The sequence below is a fragment of the Python bivittatus genome, unplaced genomic scaffold, assembly GCF_059951505.1.
Source record: "Python bivittatus isolate LINGU-HERP-01145 unplaced genomic scaffold, Pbiv_v1 ctg000520_np1212, whole genome shotgun sequence".
NCBI classification, from domain to species: Eukaryota; Metazoa; Chordata; class Lepidosauria; order Squamata; family Pythonidae; genus Python; species Python bivittatus.
The window spans coordinates 2,376,243-2,398,822 of NW_028277080.1; the positions used below are offsets into that span (position 1 = coordinate 2,376,243).

At 38.7% G+C, this 22,580-nt stretch overlaps 1 protein-coding gene across 1 annotated transcript in view; it reads right to left on the bottom strand.

Moving 5' to 3' along the window:
• Positions 1–9: 9 nt before the first annotated feature.
• USF3 (upstream transcription factor family member 3) overlaps positions 10–22,580 on the bottom strand; it is a 33,343-nt gene continuing 10,772 nt past the window's right edge. Inside the window, exons 2-6 of the mRNA XM_007434696.4 lie at positions 18,807–18,868; positions 15,396–15,424; positions 15,164–15,246; positions 10,506–10,602; positions 10–9,469 (exon numbers count right to left, since the gene is read on the bottom strand). Coding sequence (XP_007434758.2) covers positions 3,072–9,469; positions 10,506–10,602; positions 15,164–15,246; positions 15,396–15,424; positions 18,807–18,868 — 6,669 coding nt within the window. The 3' untranslated portion in view covers positions 10–3,071. The remainder of the gene's footprint in view (positions 9,470–10,505; positions 10,603–15,163; positions 15,247–15,395; positions 15,425–18,806; positions 18,869–22,580) is intronic.

The following is a 22,580-nucleotide window of genomic DNA, read 5'->3' on the forward strand; positions in this document are numbered from 1 at the left end:
ACAAAATGATAGTGCACAAACTGTACATTTTAAAAATAAAATACTATTTTGTTTATATCTATACAGTGTTTACAATCAATATAATTTTACATTTAATAAAAATCTGAGAATTTTTTAAAAAATCAATGTTGCAGGTATTTACATACAAATGCATTCAATTTGTAAAAAGATGTCAAAATAAAAAAAACTTATTTACAATAATAATTAACTTTCCTTATCAGTGCTATTACAAGTTTCTCTTCTAGATCTTGAAAAATTCTGGAGGACCTTAAGTAGTGGATAGAATATTACAGAATGCAGAACAGCATACATTCTTAATGTGCTGAAAAATGTAGCACAATCACCATACATTTCTTGATTTCAAAGCAAGGGGGACTGTAGATAATTCCTCTGTGTGCACATGGAAACTCTCATGAGGGACAGCAGCACAGCATACAGTTATAAACCTGTATGCTGTGTGACAGCAAGTTTTATCTGTTCCCATTAAGAGAGCAAGGCTTGATGATCTATACCCAACAGAAACCCAAAACATTACATATATTCACCCATATAACCTAGTGCTTCCATATTTTTAGATGATTCAGCCACTGTTGCATCTATAGCATCTTAGCAATAAGAAAAATTCAATTCTACACCCATCCAAAAGCTGACATCCTATGGATTTTACAAACCTCGGAAGTCCCCAATGCTTCGTGTGCTTTCCTGGGATATAGGAAGCTTCTACTCACATCAGTGTCGATAAGACGTGATAATATCACATAATTTATGAGACCTTGATGACCTCATACAATGGGAAATTTGTATTGAAGTTAGAAGCCTGGGCTAGTATAAGACAAATGTTAGAAAATATTAGCATTTTAATAATTTAAAAAATGTTAAGGGCATTCTTCAAAGTGAAATATTTATGCCATTTTTTTTTTTAACTGAAGGGCACTAATACCTGAAATAAGGACAAAAAGTAGGATTTGCAGCGTGCATGGAATCTCAGTAGGGATCTGATGCTCTTTTGCTAGAATCCCTGTTAATAATCAAAACTTAGGTAATATCTGCAATAGCAATATTACCACTGCAGGCAACACTAAGACATATGTTAAAAATATATTTTTAGCATGAGAATACGCTTGAAAAATACTAGTAGCAATCTATATTCATGTCTACCAAAAATCCAAGCAAGAAATAACTGATAAATGCTGAGAGAGAGTAGCTATTGATTTATATGAATACATACTGAAAGTCTGAATACTTTTTTTTCACCTATTGTCATAAAAGTTGTTAACACAAACCAATGTGCAGAATGTCACACTTATCTATCTAGGCTTCCTCTATGCACTAAAGCATGATAAAAACTGACTCAACAGAAGGGAATACAGTTTCTCTTATTAGTTAAATACTCTGCCATTTACTTGCATTTCCTTTTCATCTGTGCATCAGATGCTTCCAGTACTTTTTCAGAAAAACTTCAGAAATCATAAAAGCATAAACTTTTGCATAGAAAGTTTGTTCAAGGAACTGAATTTCTCTGCTGGTCAATATATTCTTGGCCAATTCACTTCCCACTCTTCCACTCTCCCTGTTACGCATTTAAATTGGTTAAGAAGAGCACCTATTTTTTTTCCCCCAATCCTTGGAATATGATAAATAGGCATTTGTTTCCTGTAAACAATCAGCAGCACAGCCAACTAATAAGAGGGAGGGAAAAGAAAGTAAAACTATAAGCTATCTGGCCCTATTTGCATGATCTCTTTGATCTGTTAGGAAGTTTTGCAAAGGCTCTAACTGCAGGGGATTCAGTTTAGGTGCAAACAACTCTGGTCAGTCATTGTAGGAAGACTTTCTTTCTTCCGGCTATCAGAAAGTCTTTGACTCACCTCCCCAAAAAGGGCTGCTCTAGAAACTCTACCTCCATGTTGCTTCACGTTCCAAATATCAATACAATATAGTTATAAGATAAACTATCATAAAACCAAAAAGCTGAGTTTATGGTTTTTCATACTGTTATCCCTTTTGTTTTGGTTAACCACTTCAGAGTTCCCTTGACACAAGAGATGATGCGTTCTAGAACACTCTTAATGTGCTGAAGGCTAATATTGCAATTCCAAGACATAGCTATAGATATACAGTAACTTCAGCTGAGTGCTTTACTAAATACTAGTAAATGATACTAATATCCCCATTTTAGAATCCCTTTGTATGTTATCTCCTTCAATGCAAAGGAAACATTATGCCAATTAAAACTCTACTTATCGGTTTGTGGACTTTATAGAAAGAAATGTAAACAATTAGCAGTTCATCACAATAATACCTTAAGACAATGACTTACTGATACCATCATACCATCATCACCATCATCAGTGTGGAGATACAAATGGAAACAATGGTGTTTTAAAGAAATCAAGTGCAATAAAATGTGTCTTTGGATCTTGACAGAAATATTCCCTTGTTGCTTGGCACACTGTTTCGGAATATTTAAATCAAATATTTTGGGGGGCATTCTTTATTTCCATTCTCAACTTACACTGTCAAGAGCATTCCACTAAAGCATCACGATTCTCTTTTTACTTTCATCATAGTTCCTCTGACTTGGCCGGAAGGCCAGATGAGCAAAAAAATTACATTTATGTATGTAGTAAGTTTGCCTACAGACTGCTATCATTCCCGTTCATTTTGTTACAGCCTCAGCAATGTTCTTATTACTGGAGGAAATTTAAAATGGTAAATGTAAAAAAAAGGGGGGGGAAGAAGAGGAGCCCTCTTAAGAGGGTTTGTTTCCCTAGTCCCATTTTTCAGAGAGATGGTAACAATACAGGGGTGAGGAGTGTCACATTATCATAAGCTGTTGAAACAGGTTAAAGTCTTAACAACTAGTTTGCACTTAGAGATGCATCACGATTCTAAGTTAGCAATATGAATGTTTATGTATAAGCCCAAGAATAACCTGCAAATGGAACAGTTCCAAGAGTGATGTTGTAAACGGACTCTTTAGAAATGGTAAATCCAAATTTATACAAGTATATATGCATTACACACATAAACACAGGCATTCAAAAAAGTCCACCCCCTTCCCATTCTTTTCATACAGCTGAACTGCAGTCATGACCTAGAATATGGCTTATGTTATGGGCAGGCCGGTTTGATGATTGTTTCAAAGAGTCAGAACCAGAAGTATTTGCTATTGAGAGCAGTGGTGAGATTGCTGATCCATCTGAAGGAAGAGCTGTAGCTATTTCCGGGAATAAAGAAGTCAAATTAAAATTGGACAAGTGGGATGAATTGGCCACATGCATCGGAGGCATATCTGTCAAAAGGGGAAAACTTGGCTGAGCAAAGCCAACTGGTCTGGGAGGTGACAAAATAGAACCAAATCTATTGTTTAAGCCTCCACCATTTGGCTTCTCTGTACTTGGATTAGAAAACATTTGGTTAGAAAAATAAGGAATTGAAATGTCATTAGACAGGGTGGGATGTGCAGGAGAATATGGTGGATAGAAAGATGGCAACGTATTTTGAGGATCTACTGGAATCAGGGCTGCTGTTCGGGTAGCATTGGGTTGAGTCACTGGTGGAATAAACGACGTATTAGCATTTACTGGGGGATTCATTCCACTTTCTGGAATAAAAGAGAATCCAAAATTTTGAGACAGAGTGTGCTGATCAGCAGCTGTACTGTCATGAGAAACCTGTGGCCCTTCAGGCATGAATCGCACAATGCTGCCCCTTTTTTCAAGGGTAGGTTGCTGTCGTCCAAGGATCATTCCTCCACCAGTAGATAAAGGAAGTTGAGGAAGAGAAGGTTCAAACACATTCCCATGTCTTTGATTTGCAGAACGATTCCTTTCCGGCTGGCGAACTTTAGAGCCACCATTATCCTGCAAAGGATGTCTTGACCGGTCAGTGGCTGAAGAATTGGTTTGACGAACAGATGGAGGAACTTGGTCAGCATTCCCACGAGACACTGGTGCATAGTGAAGAGGACGTGTAGCTCCATGTACATTGCTAGAAGCTGAGGCATTTATGTGACCCTTTGTTCCATGGCTCTCTGTTATTCTCATGGAATTAGATTTCTGGATAGAAATATTGGGACTTGAGTTACGGCCCTGAATATCTCCAGAAGAACTTGAAAAGGGAATAGTTAGTGAATTGTTCCTACCATTAATAGTACCAAGAGACATGTCACAACTTTCTCTGTTCTGATCATCACTTTCCCTCCGCATGTGAATACTTTCTCTTGCTGGGGCACAATTATAATCAACATTTGAAGAAGTAGCACACTGTGGGTTTCTCTGATGCTCTGAAATTGGTCTTTGGCTTCCATTAGCTTGATCTCCAAGATGTGGGATAAGTAAACTTTGCATGAAACCTTGGTGGCATGCATTCTCATTGTCTCTTCGGGGAGGGAGAGGATTTCCTGCTGAAATGCTTTGAACTGGTTGATAAGACAACCTCTTTTGTCTGTCTACTGGTGGTCCAGCATTTTGGGCAAGTCGAAAACTCTGTGTCTGCATACCCCTGAGAGAGTTACCTATTTCATTACTTCTTGAAGATTGCACATCAAAATTACCTGTAGGCTGTTGATTAATGGCATTCACCTTAAATGTCTGGCACTCAGAGAGCCTCTGAATATCTGAACCAAGTGGATGATCTACAGATATGCGACTTTGTGTATTATGGATTACCAGTTCTTTATTCCTAGATACATCGGCATAATTTCTCATTTCAAGATGATCTGAAACTTTGAAGCTCTGCATGGATATTCCTAGCCTGTGTTCTGAATTAGATGAAGATTTCCCAATAAGTGCCTCTGCAGAGTAACTACTAACTCTATTTCTTTCCTGCCTATGAGGGAGACAGGCAACATCTGGTCTGGTGACAATACTAGGTTGAGACACTATTTGCTGCTCCAAAGCCCTAGAGGTCAACAGTCTATGCATCTGGCCATGTCCTGAGACATGTTCAGAAGGAACTCCAGAACCTGGCTGTCTGTTGCCCACATCTGATGACTGCTGATGCAGAATGTCCTGAGTTGGATGGCTCCGCGGATGGCTATGAGTTCTGCTCAAAGCAGGGTTCTCACAGTTCTTCTCAGGCTGGGAAGAAGGATAGTGCTGCTGCAACTGTTGAATCTGGGAGTGATGGGGATGTGGCTGGCTGCTCTTTGACCGTGACTGGTCATTTCCATGATGCTTCTGTTGTAAAGCAAGTGTGGTGGGCTGAGTTGCTTGAATGAGGCTTCTCTTTTTCTGCAGCTGAACCTCTTGGTGCAATATTCTTTGGTGATGGACAATATGGGCTTGAGAGCGTATAGAACTTTCTGCAGGAGAAATATGATGCTGAAGTTGACACAATTGATGCCTTTCTCTTAGCTGTCCAGCCTGTTGCTGTGGCTTTATGTATGGGTGATTAGCTTGAAGATGAGCCATTCCTTGAGAGAGTGCATGCTGGATAGGCTGCAGATGTTGTCCTGCTTGATCTAAGATAGGCAAATGAGAATTACACTGAACTTCAGCTTGTCTCAAAGTAGGTGACACAAAATTGCTGGCTTGAAATAACCTACTATGGCCATTAGTATGCCCTTGACTACTCACCGACACTGCAAGATTAGATGAGTTGGGGGGAATCTGATTCACACGGATTTGATTTTGATCCTCAATATCATCAGCTGTTTGATTCAACAGAGCCATCTCTTCAAGCTGTAGAGGTGCTGTCTGGCACTGTTTTTGCCTCTTTGGTGTAGAAAGCAGGTGATCATCTTGAACAGAACGTTTGGCTGATTCTTTGCGGCTTTCTTGTCTTTGCTGCTTTAAGTGTGGTTCACACATCTGCGGACCTTGCATCGTGCTAGTCTGAAGAGCAGATAGCTGTTCTGGGGGATAGTCTGCCATCAACCCTGGAGAATGTCCTGGAGACTGAGTCATATATGAATTAGCAGGCATGGACTGAGTCCCAGACACAGAAACAGTTGTTTGGTCTGAAGATGAGGGTACACCTGAGCAGCTTGCTGGAGGATGGATGATGCAGGTTTGATGTATGAGATTATTGACACTCAAGCTTGAGGTGCTTGAAGGTTGTGGGGTTGGAATCTGCAAAGTTGAATCAGACATTTCCAGACCAACTGAACAGCTTTTCTCTGCAGACAACTCAATGTTTATTTGCACTGAACTCTGGGTACTGAAATTGTTTGGCACTGTTTCTATCTGATTGGTGTTTTTAACTGGGTGGGCTTTGAATGATTGGTCTCTTCCTAGAGATGCCACTTTACTACCCTTGGAAGCAGAAGTTCCTGACACTGTTCCTGTGTTTTTTGTAAGAGTCTCTTGGTCAAAAATTGCTCTTGCAGCCAGTGCTACAATATCTGTTTGCTCTGAAAATGTGCAGGTGCTATGTGTATTCACCAAAGTACTGTTAGAAACATTTTCCCTACATGTATCTGGCAACATGGATGCAACAGAAAAGCCACAGCTGCTACCTGAACTAGTTGACATGGGGGAGTCTGCTTGCCTATTAGCAGTGATTGCCTCCTGGTCAGAGGTGCAAGAATTAGACTGTGCAAGGTTTTCTTCCTCGGTATTCATCAGCAAGAGTCCTCGTTTCCTTCCCAAGTTATCATTTGAGTTGATATTTGATTTTGTGTTCTGCGTACAAAAACTGGGGTGCTCTACTTGGACTGAAAAGGATTTTTGTACAACCTCTCCTACTTTACTAAACTCTGAGAACATTTTGGTTAGGCCCTGTTCTTCCAATAAATCTGAGGCTTGCATTACTATGGAACAATTTTGTTCCATCCTGCAGATCTCCGAGACCTCTGTTCTGGGAACGCTCTCTGTATTTGTTTCTCTATTTGATACTGATGCCTCAGAAATTTGAGAAATTGTCACCTGAGAATCAGAAGCAGCAGCTATTAAAGGACTGGTGGGAATGCACTTGGCCAGCTCTGATAACTTAGAATTTGCTGTTGAGTCAGTTTGAGATTTACACATCTGAAGAGATGGAGAAGCACCGTCTGTGGAAATTGCAGGAACTACTTCAAATGGACCCAGTAAGGATGACTCAAGGGACAATGATCTAGGCACTACAGCTGCATTCAGGTCAGGTGTCAGGGTAGAGTCCATATTCTGTTCAGCTCTCAGTGTATCTTTGGGATGAGGATCAGAAGCATTCACATTGTTTGGTGTTACTCTACAGTTTGCTTGTGGTAAAGCTAAGCACTGCAAAACAACAGGCATATTTTCAAGCAATATGTCACTTCCTGAATGCTCAGATGCAGTTGCCACATTCCTCCTATCAAGTTTTTTGCATTCTTTGCCAGGATCCACTTGACATGCAAGGTTGTTGCTGGCTACTAAGCTTTTTTTAGTACTTGAACTTTTATTAGACCATTTTGAGCCCAAACCAGCAGCTTTGGGGGGAGAAACATCTAGTGAAGTTGAAGTACAGGTTAACCTAGAATTCTCAGCAGCTGAAGAGGAAGGTATTGTGGCTGGTGGCAAAGCAGGAGTTAATGGTGCGGTCTGGCTACTGACAGTTTTGGGGTTGGTAGGCTGATTGCCAGACACCGGTAGACAGCTTTGGCCAGCCATCTGTGATATGCTTTGATTGAGGTTGGCTAAAGCACCAAATGCATTGAGGGCAATGTTGGTATTTGGATCTTCACTGGTGGTAGGTTGAATAATTTGCATAGGGGTTTGATCTGAATCTCCAGAACAGGACTTCATAGGCTTCAATGCAAATAACTGTCCATTTAAAGAAATGGTCTGTGGAAGCTTTTGGTTAGACATTGAAACTGAAAATGTTTGTGTCAGGCAAGAAGATGTTGAAGAGGAGGGCCTTGGTAAAATATGAACAAGATGTTTCCCACCAAACATATGAGGGCCAGAGGCACTTTGTATAAGATTGCCACCATTTGTTCCATTTACAGGTATTTTAACAGCTGATGGTGTTGAGAAAAAGGAGAGGGGATTTGGATTAGCAGTTTGTATTATTACAATCTGTTGGCTAACGGTCTGATTTGGGAGTTCAGCTCTCAGCACTGGAGGACAAGAATTAGCATTAGGAGGCTGGAGAATGACAATGTTCTGATTAATAGGCGATGTATTGGCAGGTGAGGTTATTGGCTGAGATACTTGAATCACTTGCATTGCTGGATTCAGGGGAAGGAGGCTACCTGCAATTTGTGCTCTAGTTTGCGTCTTACTAATTAGTGGCTGAATAGGTAAAGATGGATAGGAAGGCAAGGTAACAACCAATTGGTCAGCTGGGTGTTCATCTGGAACCAGAGGATTATTTAAACCAGCAGCATTGGCCATAATCTTGTTTGGACTGGAAGCTATACTAGCACCATTAATTGGCTCATTTAAAAGGGTTGTCGTTATGTTGGATGGAGTATGGTTTAGAGGCTGAACAGTGCTTCCAGCTAGCTGTAATGTAGTCCATGTAGTTTGAGTATTTCCAGCTGAAGTGATTCTCATAAGACTACCCATGCTTTTTGAGTCTGGAATGCCAACACCTGAAGAACTGGGAAAAGTCCATTTCTCTACAGTAGTAGCAGGCACTGTATTCAATGTGGTTACAGCCTTCAGGGCTTCTACTCCTTCTGGAGCTCTACCATCTAGGCTTTTGAAGACCTTTTCTGTGGATGGCTTTCCATCAATGGATTGCTTTACAGATGCAGCACAGGTTGGGTCAGCTGCAGAACTTACAGAGCTTCCTAGAGACCCACCTCCTGAACCTGCTTCTGGTGGTACATTTGCTAGTTGACAATGAAGTACATCTGCACTAACACTGGAAGGAAGGCTGGGGCTTGGTACACTTGCTTTCTCAATCAACTTCACACTCCCTTGTTTATTTTTAGGTTTGGAGATGTCATCCTCATCTTGTGATGAAGTCTGTTTTTCAGTCTGCAGTCTGACTAGCTGCGAGGTATTCACAGAACTGGCAGCACTAGTACAAGTAGACGTGCCCTGCTTGTTCTCAGAGGTAGGTTGCTCAAGGGTTTTTTTGTCTGTATTTGGTAGGCCTGATACTAATGAAGAAACTGAAGTTTGAATACCTGATTTGACTGCTGTTGAGTAAATACTAGAAATGGTTGCAGGAATGTTGCAAGTCCTCTGGACAGGAACAACATTAGCTGTCTGTTTCTGTAAATTATGTCCTATATTAAAAGTTATTCCTTGGACAGATGGCCCCTGGTTACTTCCACCAAACTGACTGCCGTTGGAATATACGATGATATTCTTTTGCAGTTGATCATTGGGGATAACAACAGAAATATTTGTATTTTTCAGATTTTCTTTCTTCTTTTGTGCCTGATCATTGGGGATTACAATAGAAACATTTGAATTTTTAAGATTCCCCTTCCAGTGGATGGTAGGATCATCATAAAGGCAAATGTCATTCGCTTTCAATAATGCTATGTAGCGTCCATTTTCTTTCTGAAGTTCATCCAGCTGCTTCCGGAGTTTTTTTATTTCTTCAGCTGCAGAGAAAATTGTAAAAAGTTAAATGCCAATTAGAAAAAACTGGAAAAAATCTGAGCCCTTCCCTGATTATCACCCAACCTGCTATATGAAGTTGGGGTTATATTCATTCTCCTGTCCAATCCAGTGCCTCATTCCTGTTTTAATGTGTGAAAAAATGCAGGCGCAGAGTTCTTCTTAGCAAGGAACTATTTCTATTGCTTTCATATTATTACTATTCAAATCCATATTGCACTTTCCTATTGAAGAAAATGGTTACATAAATGCTGGCCATATGCAGCAAAGTCTAATAAATGGAACACTACTGATCCTATACTTAGCATACAATTTGGGTGAAAATATAGATCCTAATACAATGGGAAGAATTTAATTTAAAAAATAATTAAATTGCTGTTATTCTCAGATTTAACTTACACATGTTAGATTTAGACTTGCTTTCTTATTTTTTTTTAACGATGATCTTTCATATAAAAACTGTTTTGCAAAAACAAAAACAAAAACCTTAGAACACCCCAAGGCAGATGTTGTTAAGAAGTAAAAAGGAGCAAATAATATTATTAAAATAATTAATACTACCTTTATTAGGTTAAAGAAAATAACAGCCTGAGCCATAAAGGTTAGGAAAATCAGTGCTGAAGTTGCTGGAAAGGGGCTATCTTTTAATAACAAACAAACAAACAGGAAGAGGAGGAGCAGCTAGAAAAGAATCTTTATCTTTAAATGTGTGTGCAACAGAAACCAGTATGCCAATTTTATATAGAGTGTGATGAGAATAGTTAAAGCCACCTTTGTTAACTACTTCTAGATACACAGATATGGAGCGACAGTCGAATATCTGTCAGTGCTATTAATAGAAAGTTTACCACCTTGTAGCAGGCTGAAGTGGGGACCGTTTCAAATAATTCAGCCACTGAAGGAAAACAGTACAGTACCTTATTTTGTTTGGCGATGTTTTAAAATGCCTTCTGCAGCAGCCCCAGTTAAATAAGGAGAGACTATAAAACGTCACAGACCTCCATACAGTAATCTATTCACCTTGTTCATTGTTTCCTCCGTTCAACAGGAGTTCATCATTTTGCTTTTTCATTTCTGTTATATATTTATATGCTTGATCAAGGATCATGTTCTTACTCTGTAAAGGATACAGATTTTGAATTGGTTTACAACGTCCAGAGGAAAAAGTAACAAAACGTTTAAACTAATGAAACTACGCTACCATCAACCCATGCTCATATAGTGTTACATAATGAAAGCTTTAACAAAACACAGAAGTTTTCCAGAAAATTTTCCATGGCTCTTTTGCTTGGAATAGTTTTTTTATTTTAAAAATGTATTCTTTCCTACCGCAACTGAATTACACAATTTCAGAATTATCATCAATTTTTTTCCAGAGACCCACAGGCCCTTTTTTGTTAAAAAAAAAAAAAAAAAAAAAGACTAACAATCTACATGTTCAATCACTATATGGGACCAAACGGTGGATTGCAGCTCTTTGTCCCACATCCAACCTGTGTGGGTCCGCTGTTTTTGCCTCACAATTCCAAGAGGGGCACTATTATCTGAGGCTAAAGGTGGTAGATGTGGAGGTTGATGAAGTGACCTGCAGACATAATCTTATTTCGCCTCTATATAGTGCCTGAAGTATATTTTTTTATATATAACTCAAGGCAGTGAACATACCTAATTCTCCTGCTTATTTTCCCCATAACAACCCTGTGAGGTGGGCTGGGCTGAGAGAGAGAGAACAACCGGACAAAGCCGGCTTTCATGCTGAAGGGAGGCCTAGAACTCACCATCTCCTGTTTTCTAGACCAGCACCTTCACCCCCATAGCAAACTGGCTCTCTCACTTTTTAACAAAGTGTTTCTTGCGTTAAGAAAATTAATCACAATTTTCAATGCCTTTATTTTCTATCTTCAGATTTAATCATTGGAAAATAGCTTTCTTGAACCTGGTTTCCCTGATGTTTTTGATGACAATTTCCAGAATTCCTAGCTACTGGCAAAAATAAAACAGGATGTACAGATATGAATGTTAATGTAAAACAAACATTTACATTTGATTTTACAATAAATAATATAACTACATTATCTTTAAAGGTGAGCAATTAGATGATTCCTAGAAGTTCAGGAGTGACATGAAATTTTTAGCAAACAGTTTAGCATATTCACAGGTACTTTTGTAATTCTGCTCAATATTATTATTTTTTAATTAGATAAATGATTTAAAACAGCTAATCCATAGTATACAGTCAGGTCCAGAAATATTGGGACATCGACACATCTTTGGCTCTATACACCATCACAATGGATCTGGAATGAAACAAACACAATGTGCGTTAACTGCAGACTGTCAGCTTTAATTTGAGGGTATGTACATCCAACTCAGGTGAACGGTGTAGGAATTACAACAGTTTGCATATGTGCCTCCCACTTGTTAAGGGACCAAAAGTAATGGGACAGAATAATAATCATAAATCAAACTTTCCCTTTTTAATACTTGGTTGCAAATCCGTTGCAGTCAATCACAGCCTGAAGTCTGGAACGTATAGACATCACCAGATGCTGGGTTTCATCCCTGGTGATGCTCTGCCAGGCCTCTACTGCAACTGTCTTCAGTTCCTGCTTGTTCTTGGGGCATTTTCCCTTCAGTTTTGTCTTCAGCAAGTGAAATGCATGCTCAATGGGATTCAGGTCAGGTGATTGACTTGGCCATTGCATAACATTCCACTTCTGTCCCTTCAAAAACTCTTTGGTTGCTTTTGCAGTATGCTTTGGGTCATTGTCTATCTCTACTGTGAAGCGCCGTCCAATGAGTTCTGCAGCATTTGGCTGAATGTGAGCAGATAATATTGCCCAAAACACTGCAGAATTCATCCTGCTGCTTTTGTCAGCAGTCACATCATCAATAAATACAAGAGTACCAGTTCCATTGGCAGCCATACATGCCCACGCCATGACACTACCACCACCATGCTTCACTGATGAGGTGGTATGCTCAGGATCATGAGCAGTTCCTTTCCTTCTCCATACTCTTCTCTTCCCATCACTCTGGTACAAGTTGATCTTGGTCTCATCTGTCCATAGGATGTTGTTCCAGAACTGTGAAGGCTTTTTTAGATGTCGTTTGGCAAACTCTAATCTGGCCTTCCTGTTTTTGAGGCTCACCAATGGTTTACATCTTGTGGTGAACCCTCTGTATTCACTCTGGTGAAGTCTTCTTTTGATTGTTGACTTTGACACACATACACCTACCTCCTGGAGAGTGTTCTTGATCTAGCCAACTGTTGTGAAGGGTGTTTTCTTCACCAGGGAACGAATTCTTCGGTTATCCACCACAGTTGTTTTCCGTTGTCTCCCAGGTCTTTTGGTGTTGCTGAGCTCACCGGTGCGTTCCTTCTTTTTGAGAATGTTCCAAACAGTTGTTTTGGCCACGCCTAATGTTCTTGCTATCTCTCTGATGGGTTTGTTTTGTTTCTTCAGCCTAATGATGGCTTGCTTCACTGATAGTGACAGCTCTTTGGATCTCATCTTGAGAGTTGACAGCAACAGATTCCACATGCAAATAGCACACTTGAAATGAACTCTGGGCCTTTTATCTGCACGTTGTAATTGGGGTACTGAGGGGATATCACATACCTGGCCATGGAACAGCTGAGAAGCCAATTGTCCCATTACTTTTGGTCCCTTACCAAGTGGGAGGCACATATGCAAACTGTTGTAATTCCTACACCGTTCACCTGAGTTGGATGTACATACCCTCAAATTAAAGCTGACAGTCTGCAGTTAAGGCACATTGTGTTTGTTTCATTCCAAATCCATTGTGGTGGTGTATAGAGCCAAAGATGTTAGAATTGTGTCGATGTCCCAATATTTCTGGACCTGACTGTAATTGTATCAATGGGTTACAAAAGCATTGGTTGATGTTACTATAATTTCAACAGTTGACCTTTATTAATGATTGAACAGAAGGAAGAAGAAAAACAGAGGATAAGATACAGGAGTTCACAAATGTATTTCACCATAAATTACTGCAGAAAACTGAGATCCTGAAACTGCCTTTCATAATCTCTGTGAAAGATAGACTATCTTCCCATCTTACTGTAGATGGGCCTTTTTCATTCCTTCTGATGGCATGCTTTATCAGAAGTTAAATTTTTCATTTTTGTCATGGACAAGTGAAGTAAACAGCATTCCTAGAACAGGGAGGGAGGAACAATTTAAAATATTTTCTGTGACATTTTTAAACAGAAGCAAGTTGCCCGATCTTATCTTCCATAAGAGTGAAGTGTTGACCCATGTGATGGCCCTAGAAGACTTAGTGAAATCTAGGTGCCCGACAGAGTTGTTCCATGCATGGAATGGGCTGTTAGATCTTTCACTAAGGAGTACTGCTGGACATATAAACTAAAACTACAAAAATATTTCCTTAATCACACTAATTATAAATATTTATTTTCTGCATAAAAAGAAGAAGGAGCTTAGATGAGAAACTCTCACACAAATCCAGGCTATCCAATGGGCATTGGATTTGTGCCATTTTCTAACTGTGGCAGGGAGCACCATGCCCTGCTCCTGTAGAACATGGTGTTGACCCTGGGTAGGAAACCAGGATGAGACAAAGATATAAGATATAAAAGGTGTGACTCTTCTAAGGGCAATTCTAAGAAGTTCTTTCTTCTTGCTGAATTTAGAAGTTGTCACTGAAGTATAACCCAGGTAATTTCACATATCTTATTTAATGAAAAATTTGGTAGGAAGAACTTGGAAAAGAACTTCAAAAACTTGATTTAGTTCAATCACCTGCTACTGTAAACATCTACCAGTACAGCATCTACAGCAGATTTTTAAACAGAGGAGGGGCAGAAGGTAACTTCTGAAGAAGAGCTGGTATGAAGAAATCTGCTTGACTGACTTTACATAATTGGTAATCTCAATTCCACAAGATTATCCAGGATTGGGACATGGCAATTTAAGGCAATTGTGGAGCCCACGATGATTGGCAGCAATCCTTCAATGTCTCAGGCAGAAAGGGAGTGGACTCTTCAACACCTATTTATTCCCTTTATTTGAGACTCTAGGGACAGAACCTAGAACTTTTAGCATGCAAGACATGAGTTCCATGTAAATAAGGCATCTCTTTGCCAAAAGGATTAATTCCATAATTGTAGGACTGGATATGGGATGGCATGAGCTTGTATCTCTGTAACATGATGGCAGGGAAATGAAAGTGGCAGATATGTTTGTCAAGGTTCTTAGGATAGTCTTTTATGAAACATTTGTAGCACAGCTGCAGATAATATTTCATAAAACTATCTAAAGCAATGAGGACCCCAGCTGAATTTTCATGACAATTTGTTTTCACAATGTTCCCCAGAGTTGCTTGCGATTCTTTCTTTTCTGGGAAACATGAAAAAAAGATGGGAAGCCTGAGGATCTTGAGGTTCATGGCACTGGTTTATGACGGCACTGTTATGAATGGTGTCAAAAGGGCCTCTAGAATAGTGGTTCTTAAACTGTTTGACCCAATTACTCCTTTTCCTGGTCTCAAATGATGTCATTACCCCCACAAAAAACAAAACAAAACCAGACTCTATTATTTTACACAGGCATATTGGCAGCAGCAGTCCCAAAGTAGATCCTTGACTCACAAACAAGCAATTATAAAGTCTCTTAGCATAAGGCCCTACTTGCCTGTTTCAGTGCAGGGGAACATGGAATTAATTCGCCAATTCGGTTTATACCAGCATTGATTTTCTTTTTTCGATGCCTCTCCACTATTAAAAAAAACAGAACACACTGTATGTATAACAGTACATTTACAATTATAGTTTGCTCAGAAACAATGTCGCTTTTCTGTTCTGGTGCCTTTGGATTTGCATACTTAAAAGAAACATCCTGATCCCAGCAATACTGAAGTTCCTACCTGCATTATGAGTCTCACGGTTTTTCTTCCTGTTTAAAAAAAAACGAAAAAGGGTTAACTATCTATTGTTGTTTAAAATACTTTACTAAATCCATAAACATTTGTAACACAATGTTCTTCCTTTATGACAAAAGAAAAGAAAATCCACATATACAGTGAAGATTGTAGAATATAGTTGATTTGTCTGTTTAATTTAGTTTATTTTTGCAGAAATTACTATGTGACACAAGAAAATATATACTCCCTAAAACATGCACATACAAAACATGCACAAAACTAGGCTTTAAAAATGGGTGCTCTTGTGGGAATTCAAGCTATGAACAAAGATTACAATATGGATCATGTATTATATATTAACAAATACCAGCAATAAAAGGAACAGAGAAAACATGATAGATGCATATGCAATGGTCACGTTTTCTGTATACTAAAGCAGGAGATTATGTCACATTAATTTAAGATATACTTTTATGCTTCCCTGTAAATTTCTTAAGTCAAACAAGTTTAAAGAACTTTTTCCTGCCAATGTTCCCCATTCCTCTACTCCAATGACATTTATTCTTAAATGCGGATAGAACGGAAATCATGAACTTGTCCCCAAGATTTTGTCTGATCTTGGAAAAGTTTGGCATTGTCATGGCAGGAATGCAGAAATGTACTGATAATTGGCAATCTTGTGAGATTTGGCATTTCATTAATGCATTTTCTTTAGTACATTCTTCTTAAAGAAAGATGTCAAGTGAAAAGAACTCTTATCCTGATAGATGCTGCACCAAGCCACCAAGTAATTTATTTTTCAATTACTGTCCTTGCACGTATTAGTGTATGTGTGTGCGAGAGTATATACAGTGCATTCAGAAAGTATTCAGACCCCCTTCACTTTTTTCAATTTTGTTATGTTGCAGCCTGATACTACAATCATTCAAATTCATTTTTTTCTCATTAATCTACACTTAGTACCCCAGAATGACAAAGTGAAAACAGAATGCTAGAAATGTCTGTAGATTTATTAAAAAGAAAAAACTGAAATATCACATTGGCATAAGTATTCAGACCCTTTCCAACAACACTTGAAATTTAGCTCAGGTGCCTCCCATTTCTCTTAATCATTGCTGAGCTGTTTCTACAACTTGATTGGAGTCTACCTGGGGTAAATTAAATTGATTGGACTTGATTTGGAAAGGCACACACCTCTCTATAGAAGGCCTCACAGCTGACAATGCATACTGTATCAGAGCAAAAGCCATGAGGTCAAAGGAACCACCTGCAATTGGGGGAGAAGAGCCTCAGTAAGAGAGGTAACCAAGAACCCGATGATCACTCTGACTGAGCTCCAGAGATCCTGTATGGAGATGGGACAAAGTTCCAGAAGGACAACCATCACCGCAGCCCTCCACTGATCTGGGCTTTATGGCAGAGTGGCTAGACGGAAGTCTCTCCTCAGTGCAAAACACATGAACGCTCACTTGGAGTTTGCAAAAAAGCACCTGGAGGACTCTCAGACTGTGAGGAACAAGATTCTCTGCTCTGATGAAACCAAGATTGAACTGTTTGGCCTCAATTCTAAATGTTCTGTCTGGAGGAAACCAGGCACCGCTCATCACCTGCCCAATACCACCCCAACAGTGAAGCATGGTGGTGGCAGCATCATGCTGTGGGGGTGTTTTTCAGCAGCAGGGACTGGGAGACTGGTCAGGCTTGAGGGAAAGCTGAATGGAGCAAAGGACAGAGATATCCTCAGTGAAAACCTGTTCCACAGTGCTCAGGACCTCAGACTGGGCCAAAGGTTCACCTTCCAACATGACAATGATCCTAAGCACACAGCCAAGACAACACAGGAATGGCTTAGGGACAACTCTGTGAATGTCCTAGAGTGGCCCAGCCAGAGCCAACTTGAAACCTATTGAACATCTCTGGAGAGACCTGGAAATGGCTGTCTGCTGATGGTCCCCATCCAACCTGATTGAGCTTGAGAGGATTTGCAAAGAAGAATCCCCCAATCCAGGTGTGCAAAGCTTGCCGCGTCATACGGAAAAAGACTCGAGGCTGTAATTGCTGCCAAAGGTGCTTCAACAAAGTACTGAGTAAAGGGTCTGAATACTTAAGTACATGTGATATTTCAGTTTTTCCTTTTTAATAAATTTACAGACATTTCTAAAATTCTGTTTTCACTTTGTCATTATGTAGATTAATGAGAAAAAAAATGAATTTGAACGATTGTAGTATCAGGCTGCAACATAACAAAATTGAAAAAAGTGAAGGGGGTCTGAATACTTTCCGAATGCACTGTATGTATATGTACACACACATGCACACACATATATACATATACACACACACATACACGATTGATTGAGGCTTATCTGCTTCTCCAATCCCAAAGGACTCTGGGTTGCTTACATTTATCTCTTACAGAAAGAAGCTTAAAAAATCAAAATAACATGACAATTTACAGTTACATCTGCAATTACAAAAATAGCACTTGGAGAACAATCAAACAACAAACAAGAATTCATGGTGGAGGTTCACTACTAGCAGTTCTATTCCCAGGCCCCTGTTTAAAAAAAAATGCAATGGCTTTCCTAAAACTTAGCAAGATGGAAACTAATCTGATTTTATGATTGTTTCAAAGAGGAGGGATGCATTTGTATTCAGCCTTTCTTCTAAGGAATTCAAGAAACTTCATATAAAAAAGGCAATATAGTAGCACTCTAATTTAGGATAATGTATTGCCATTCAAATAATCGTGCACATGTAGCTATCTCATTCACACAGCTATCAGTTATGCTATTGATATCTGCTGCTCATAACACATAGACACTTTTCACATTTGCACGGAGAGGATGGAGGGCTGCATGTACCCCCCCATACTTCACACTAAACTCCTGCTACAATCTTATAACTAGTAAACAGATTTGTGTTTGGCTAGTTATTAAATTCTAGTGGTGTGATTGGTGTGTTTGCATTCCACACCAAACCAAGCCTGACAGTAACTACATGGGTACCATCTCAGACAATACAGCAAACCATGGTCTGCTATGTTTCACCACCATTCGCCACATTGGCTAATAGCCCACCTACCTTTACAGTATCTGGCTGACTTACGGTACTTTTTTTCATTGTCAAAAATAAATAAAATGTAATGGTTTAATTAAAATTGGAGTCCCCACTCAGCCCCCACCCCGTTCATGCCCATTTTACCTTCTTCAAATCTACAGGGGGTAAAAAAAAGGGGTGAGCACAAGCCCTGTTTTGTGGTTATTCTAAGCCTTCAATCTCTTCCTCCAGAGGCTGGAACAGAGAATTAACCAAAGCACAGTGTCAATGCAATCTCACCCAAATCAGTATCATTTATTTCTCTGTGGCAAGACAGGATTATACCATACACTTATTTGCAACTGGGAGACATACCGGTGCTGCTTCTTAAGAGGAGCTTTCTCTGTCATCTCTGGCATAGTTTGAGACAAAAGGATCTAGGAAAACAGAAAAAGCTTATCACAACTTTTGAAGCTACTGTATCAACTGCAGTCGAAAATGCGTGGTTTTTCAGTAGGCTTGTTCATCTGTATTTGTAGCAAACCTTTCACTACAATTTTGAGATATTTTTTACATTAGCACAATCAACCCATCAATGAAACTGTCAAAGGTGTTAGCATACCTCTGCATTGAAGGAGAGGCACCAATGCAAAGCCTCTCTCTTTAGCTACCTGTATACTATTTATACTCACCACCAAACTATTTACAAGCCTGTAAGCATTCTACTTCTACAGTGTTCTACTTTATCCAAAAATGCTTCAAATCTTAGACTAATACAATTTACTGAAATGCCAAAAGCCTTGTTTATATTTTAAAATTTCAGTAATTAGAGCATTTATACTTTTAAATGCAAATAGAAAGTAGAGGAAGACAGAAGATGAACCCTTAAACTCATTTGCAATGGCATTCTAAAGTAAAAATGGTAAAACAAGTTCTGCTTTATATATACTAGAAACAGTATATAAGTATAAAAATACTTTTTATTTATAAATTATTATTTTCTTGAATCTGCAAATCCTCTTGAAGTATTTGCCAGGAAGTATTTGCCTTTTACTACATGTGGCATTAGCCAGGGCTCAGCAGATTAGTTTCTGTGGACTTTTTCAATTTTCTGGTTTTTGAAGAGGGACAATACATGTGAATTATTGTTCCACATTTGATGGATTAGAAAACATAAACTGTAGAATACAAAAACACAACTGGGCAATCAACAACTTGAAAGAACATTTGCATGCTTCTGTGAAGCTGGCACATATTATCTCAAATAACATGACTGGCAGAAGCAGATCCCAACTGAGGATTTTATTTCTTGTTTCTAACAAAAGAAACTATACATGTCTTGTGCATATTAAATCCAGTTCAATATTGGAACATTATTGGATTTACAATGCCGAAATCAATACAGAAACTACGGTGTTAAGAAAAATACACTGACAAGCATTTAATTGGAGAAGAGCAGACAACACAGCCATACAAGAATGGGGTTAAAAGTTTGGCATAAAGTATGAAATACAGATAGATCATTAAATTGTGGGATAATCCAAGCCAGCAACATAGTTTACTTTAGGTATCAGCCACAAAAGCAAATTCATGAGAAGGCTGCCTAAAAAGCCATATTTTTGGGTCATTAATGTCTGAAGTAATAATAACATTCAGTTTTAAATTTAGTGTAAAATACATGCAATAACTTTAGTGATTCTGAGTTTTACTAGTTAATAAAACCTGTATTAGCCTAATATTAACCTAAATAGCAGTGCTATTTCAGGATGTTTGTTAAAACTTGTTTAACCTTTCCTCAGATATGCTAGTGTTAGGTGCAGAATATATATAAAATCAATACATAAATATGAAATACTTCATAACAATACAGTCATGCAAATGTTAATAAAGAATTTTTTTAAAAAAGGAAAAACTTGCCTGAAAACATAAAAATAAAACCAACAACTCAAGGAGTTCTAATACATTGCTAGATAATCTACTTCTATGCTTCTCTGTCTAAAAAGAATCAATTCAAATATTTGCAGATCAAGAATCTTGATTCTTGGCTTGCAGATCAAGAATCCACTGCTACAAATCATGCTAGATATGTTCAAAAATTCCATAAGCCATAGATAGAATATAGAGGAATATATACATACTTAGAGACAAACAATGATAATATTATATTGAAATTCGTATGTATTTTCATATCAAATGTATCAACCGAAGTCAAGCCGAAACAACACAGGAAGGACAAATTTAAGTTAGAAAGTAATTTGGCAATAAATAAATAGGAGGTCCCTATCAGTAGTTCCCTTTAAGTGTTCTGTACTTAGCTTATCTGTTAGCCAACAAAAGAAATCAATCTTTCTACAGGTGGTGGCCGCATAAGAAATCGAAGGGAAAATTAATGTAAATCAATCTGGAATCAAGACATGCTGGCTTGTGGCACATTTCTTTCCTTGAAATCTAGCATACACATTTATTAAATGCAAGCTTGTAGAGGAGCACAGAAAAAAAGGAGAATGGAACAGCAGGAGGCCACACTTCAGCTTCTCAAGGTGGATGAGGATTTTTGGAACCAAATGCAAGAGCAACTGCAGCAGTAAATTGATCCAGAAAGTAACTTTCCACAAGCAGAAGAACCATATGGAGGAACATGCTCAGTGGATGAGTGCTACTGACAGAGGCAAGAGATTTACAATATATTCTTCACCATGCATCTAATAAATCACTTTCAGGTTGCTACAGGAAAACTAGGACAGCCTACTGATATAAAGCAGGCAAGAACGCAGAGCTCAAAGATAAGAAAAAATGTAATTACTTTCTGAAAGACAAAGAAAATAATTATGGTAATTAGTATTCATTCTTGTGATAAACAGAAACAAATGTATGCTTAGCAGATTTGTTCATTTATGAAGTGTGCTATCTGCCAGAATAACAAAAATACTTCCCAAGTTTCATGAAGTTCACCAACAGTTGTCCTTCCTGATTATCCATATGGACAGGAACAACGCTACCAATAGCAATTATCACTATATTTATCTCTGACTCTTTGAAACTCCAAGGAGAAAACTCAAGCACCTGCGGTGTTGGGTGGTATTTTCATCTATCTTCCACTTCATAGAAAAGGACAAGAAAGAAAAGAATACTGCAGGTGAACAACTGGATGCAAAAATAATGTCAGCATCAGAAAATTGGCTTCTAGAATTATGGCCCTTGCTTTCTGGATGAACAACTTCTGGCATGAGATGGCTGCATTTCATAAAACTGGAAAAAATATGTTTGGCCCAGCATGTGAGCATGAACAGGAGAGCTTTTCACTGAATTCCATTTGGTGGGATTGAGTAGACATGAAAGCTCCAAACTAATTAAATTAATTAGTGAAAAATCAGAAAGGACATTTTCTCATAAATGTCAGTGCCCCTTTTCTCTATATATGCTCAAAGTAAGAGAAATAAGATGAACCTTAACACAGCAAGGCAAATACTTTTAAGGACTCTCATGACTGGAATATAACTGAAGGATATAATGTAAGGAACAGAAGCGATAAAAAGACAGATGTCAGCCTTGTGAGGTAGTCCAGACAAGAACCACACCCAGGAGTACTAGCTGTATCTTTATTATAAGGTTACATTAACAGAATCTTGCAAGTCTGAAAGTACATCTCTCCACCCTTGCCTTTACAGTCCAAGAAACTAGGGAGGGTCCCTTCTGAGACATTTGCCACGTCCACATTTCTTCTGCAGACTCAGCTGCCTCTTATCTGACCATTACCTAGTCTGTGGCTCTTTGTCCTATCTCCCAAAGTCATTTCCACATACCATTATATCAGCAATCACAGCATATATGGAAAATGTCCACATCTGTGCATAAATCTGGGCTGCATACTACTGTAAAGCATAAAGGTGCACTGTACTTCCCAAATTTTGCTCATTTTCACTTCCTGTACACTTTTGAACAAAATTCTGAAAAACACTTTCCCAGGCACATTTTAAATGTCCAGCATTTCCATATTCCTTCTTTCTAATACTTTTTTATAGGGCTTGAACTTTCTCTTCCTTCTTGCAGTTTCACTACATTGTTTTTTCACTTCTTTCCTTTAGTTCTAGGTCACATTTTTTCTAAAGATACACTACCAACAAATGATTGATCCCACATTAAGAATCT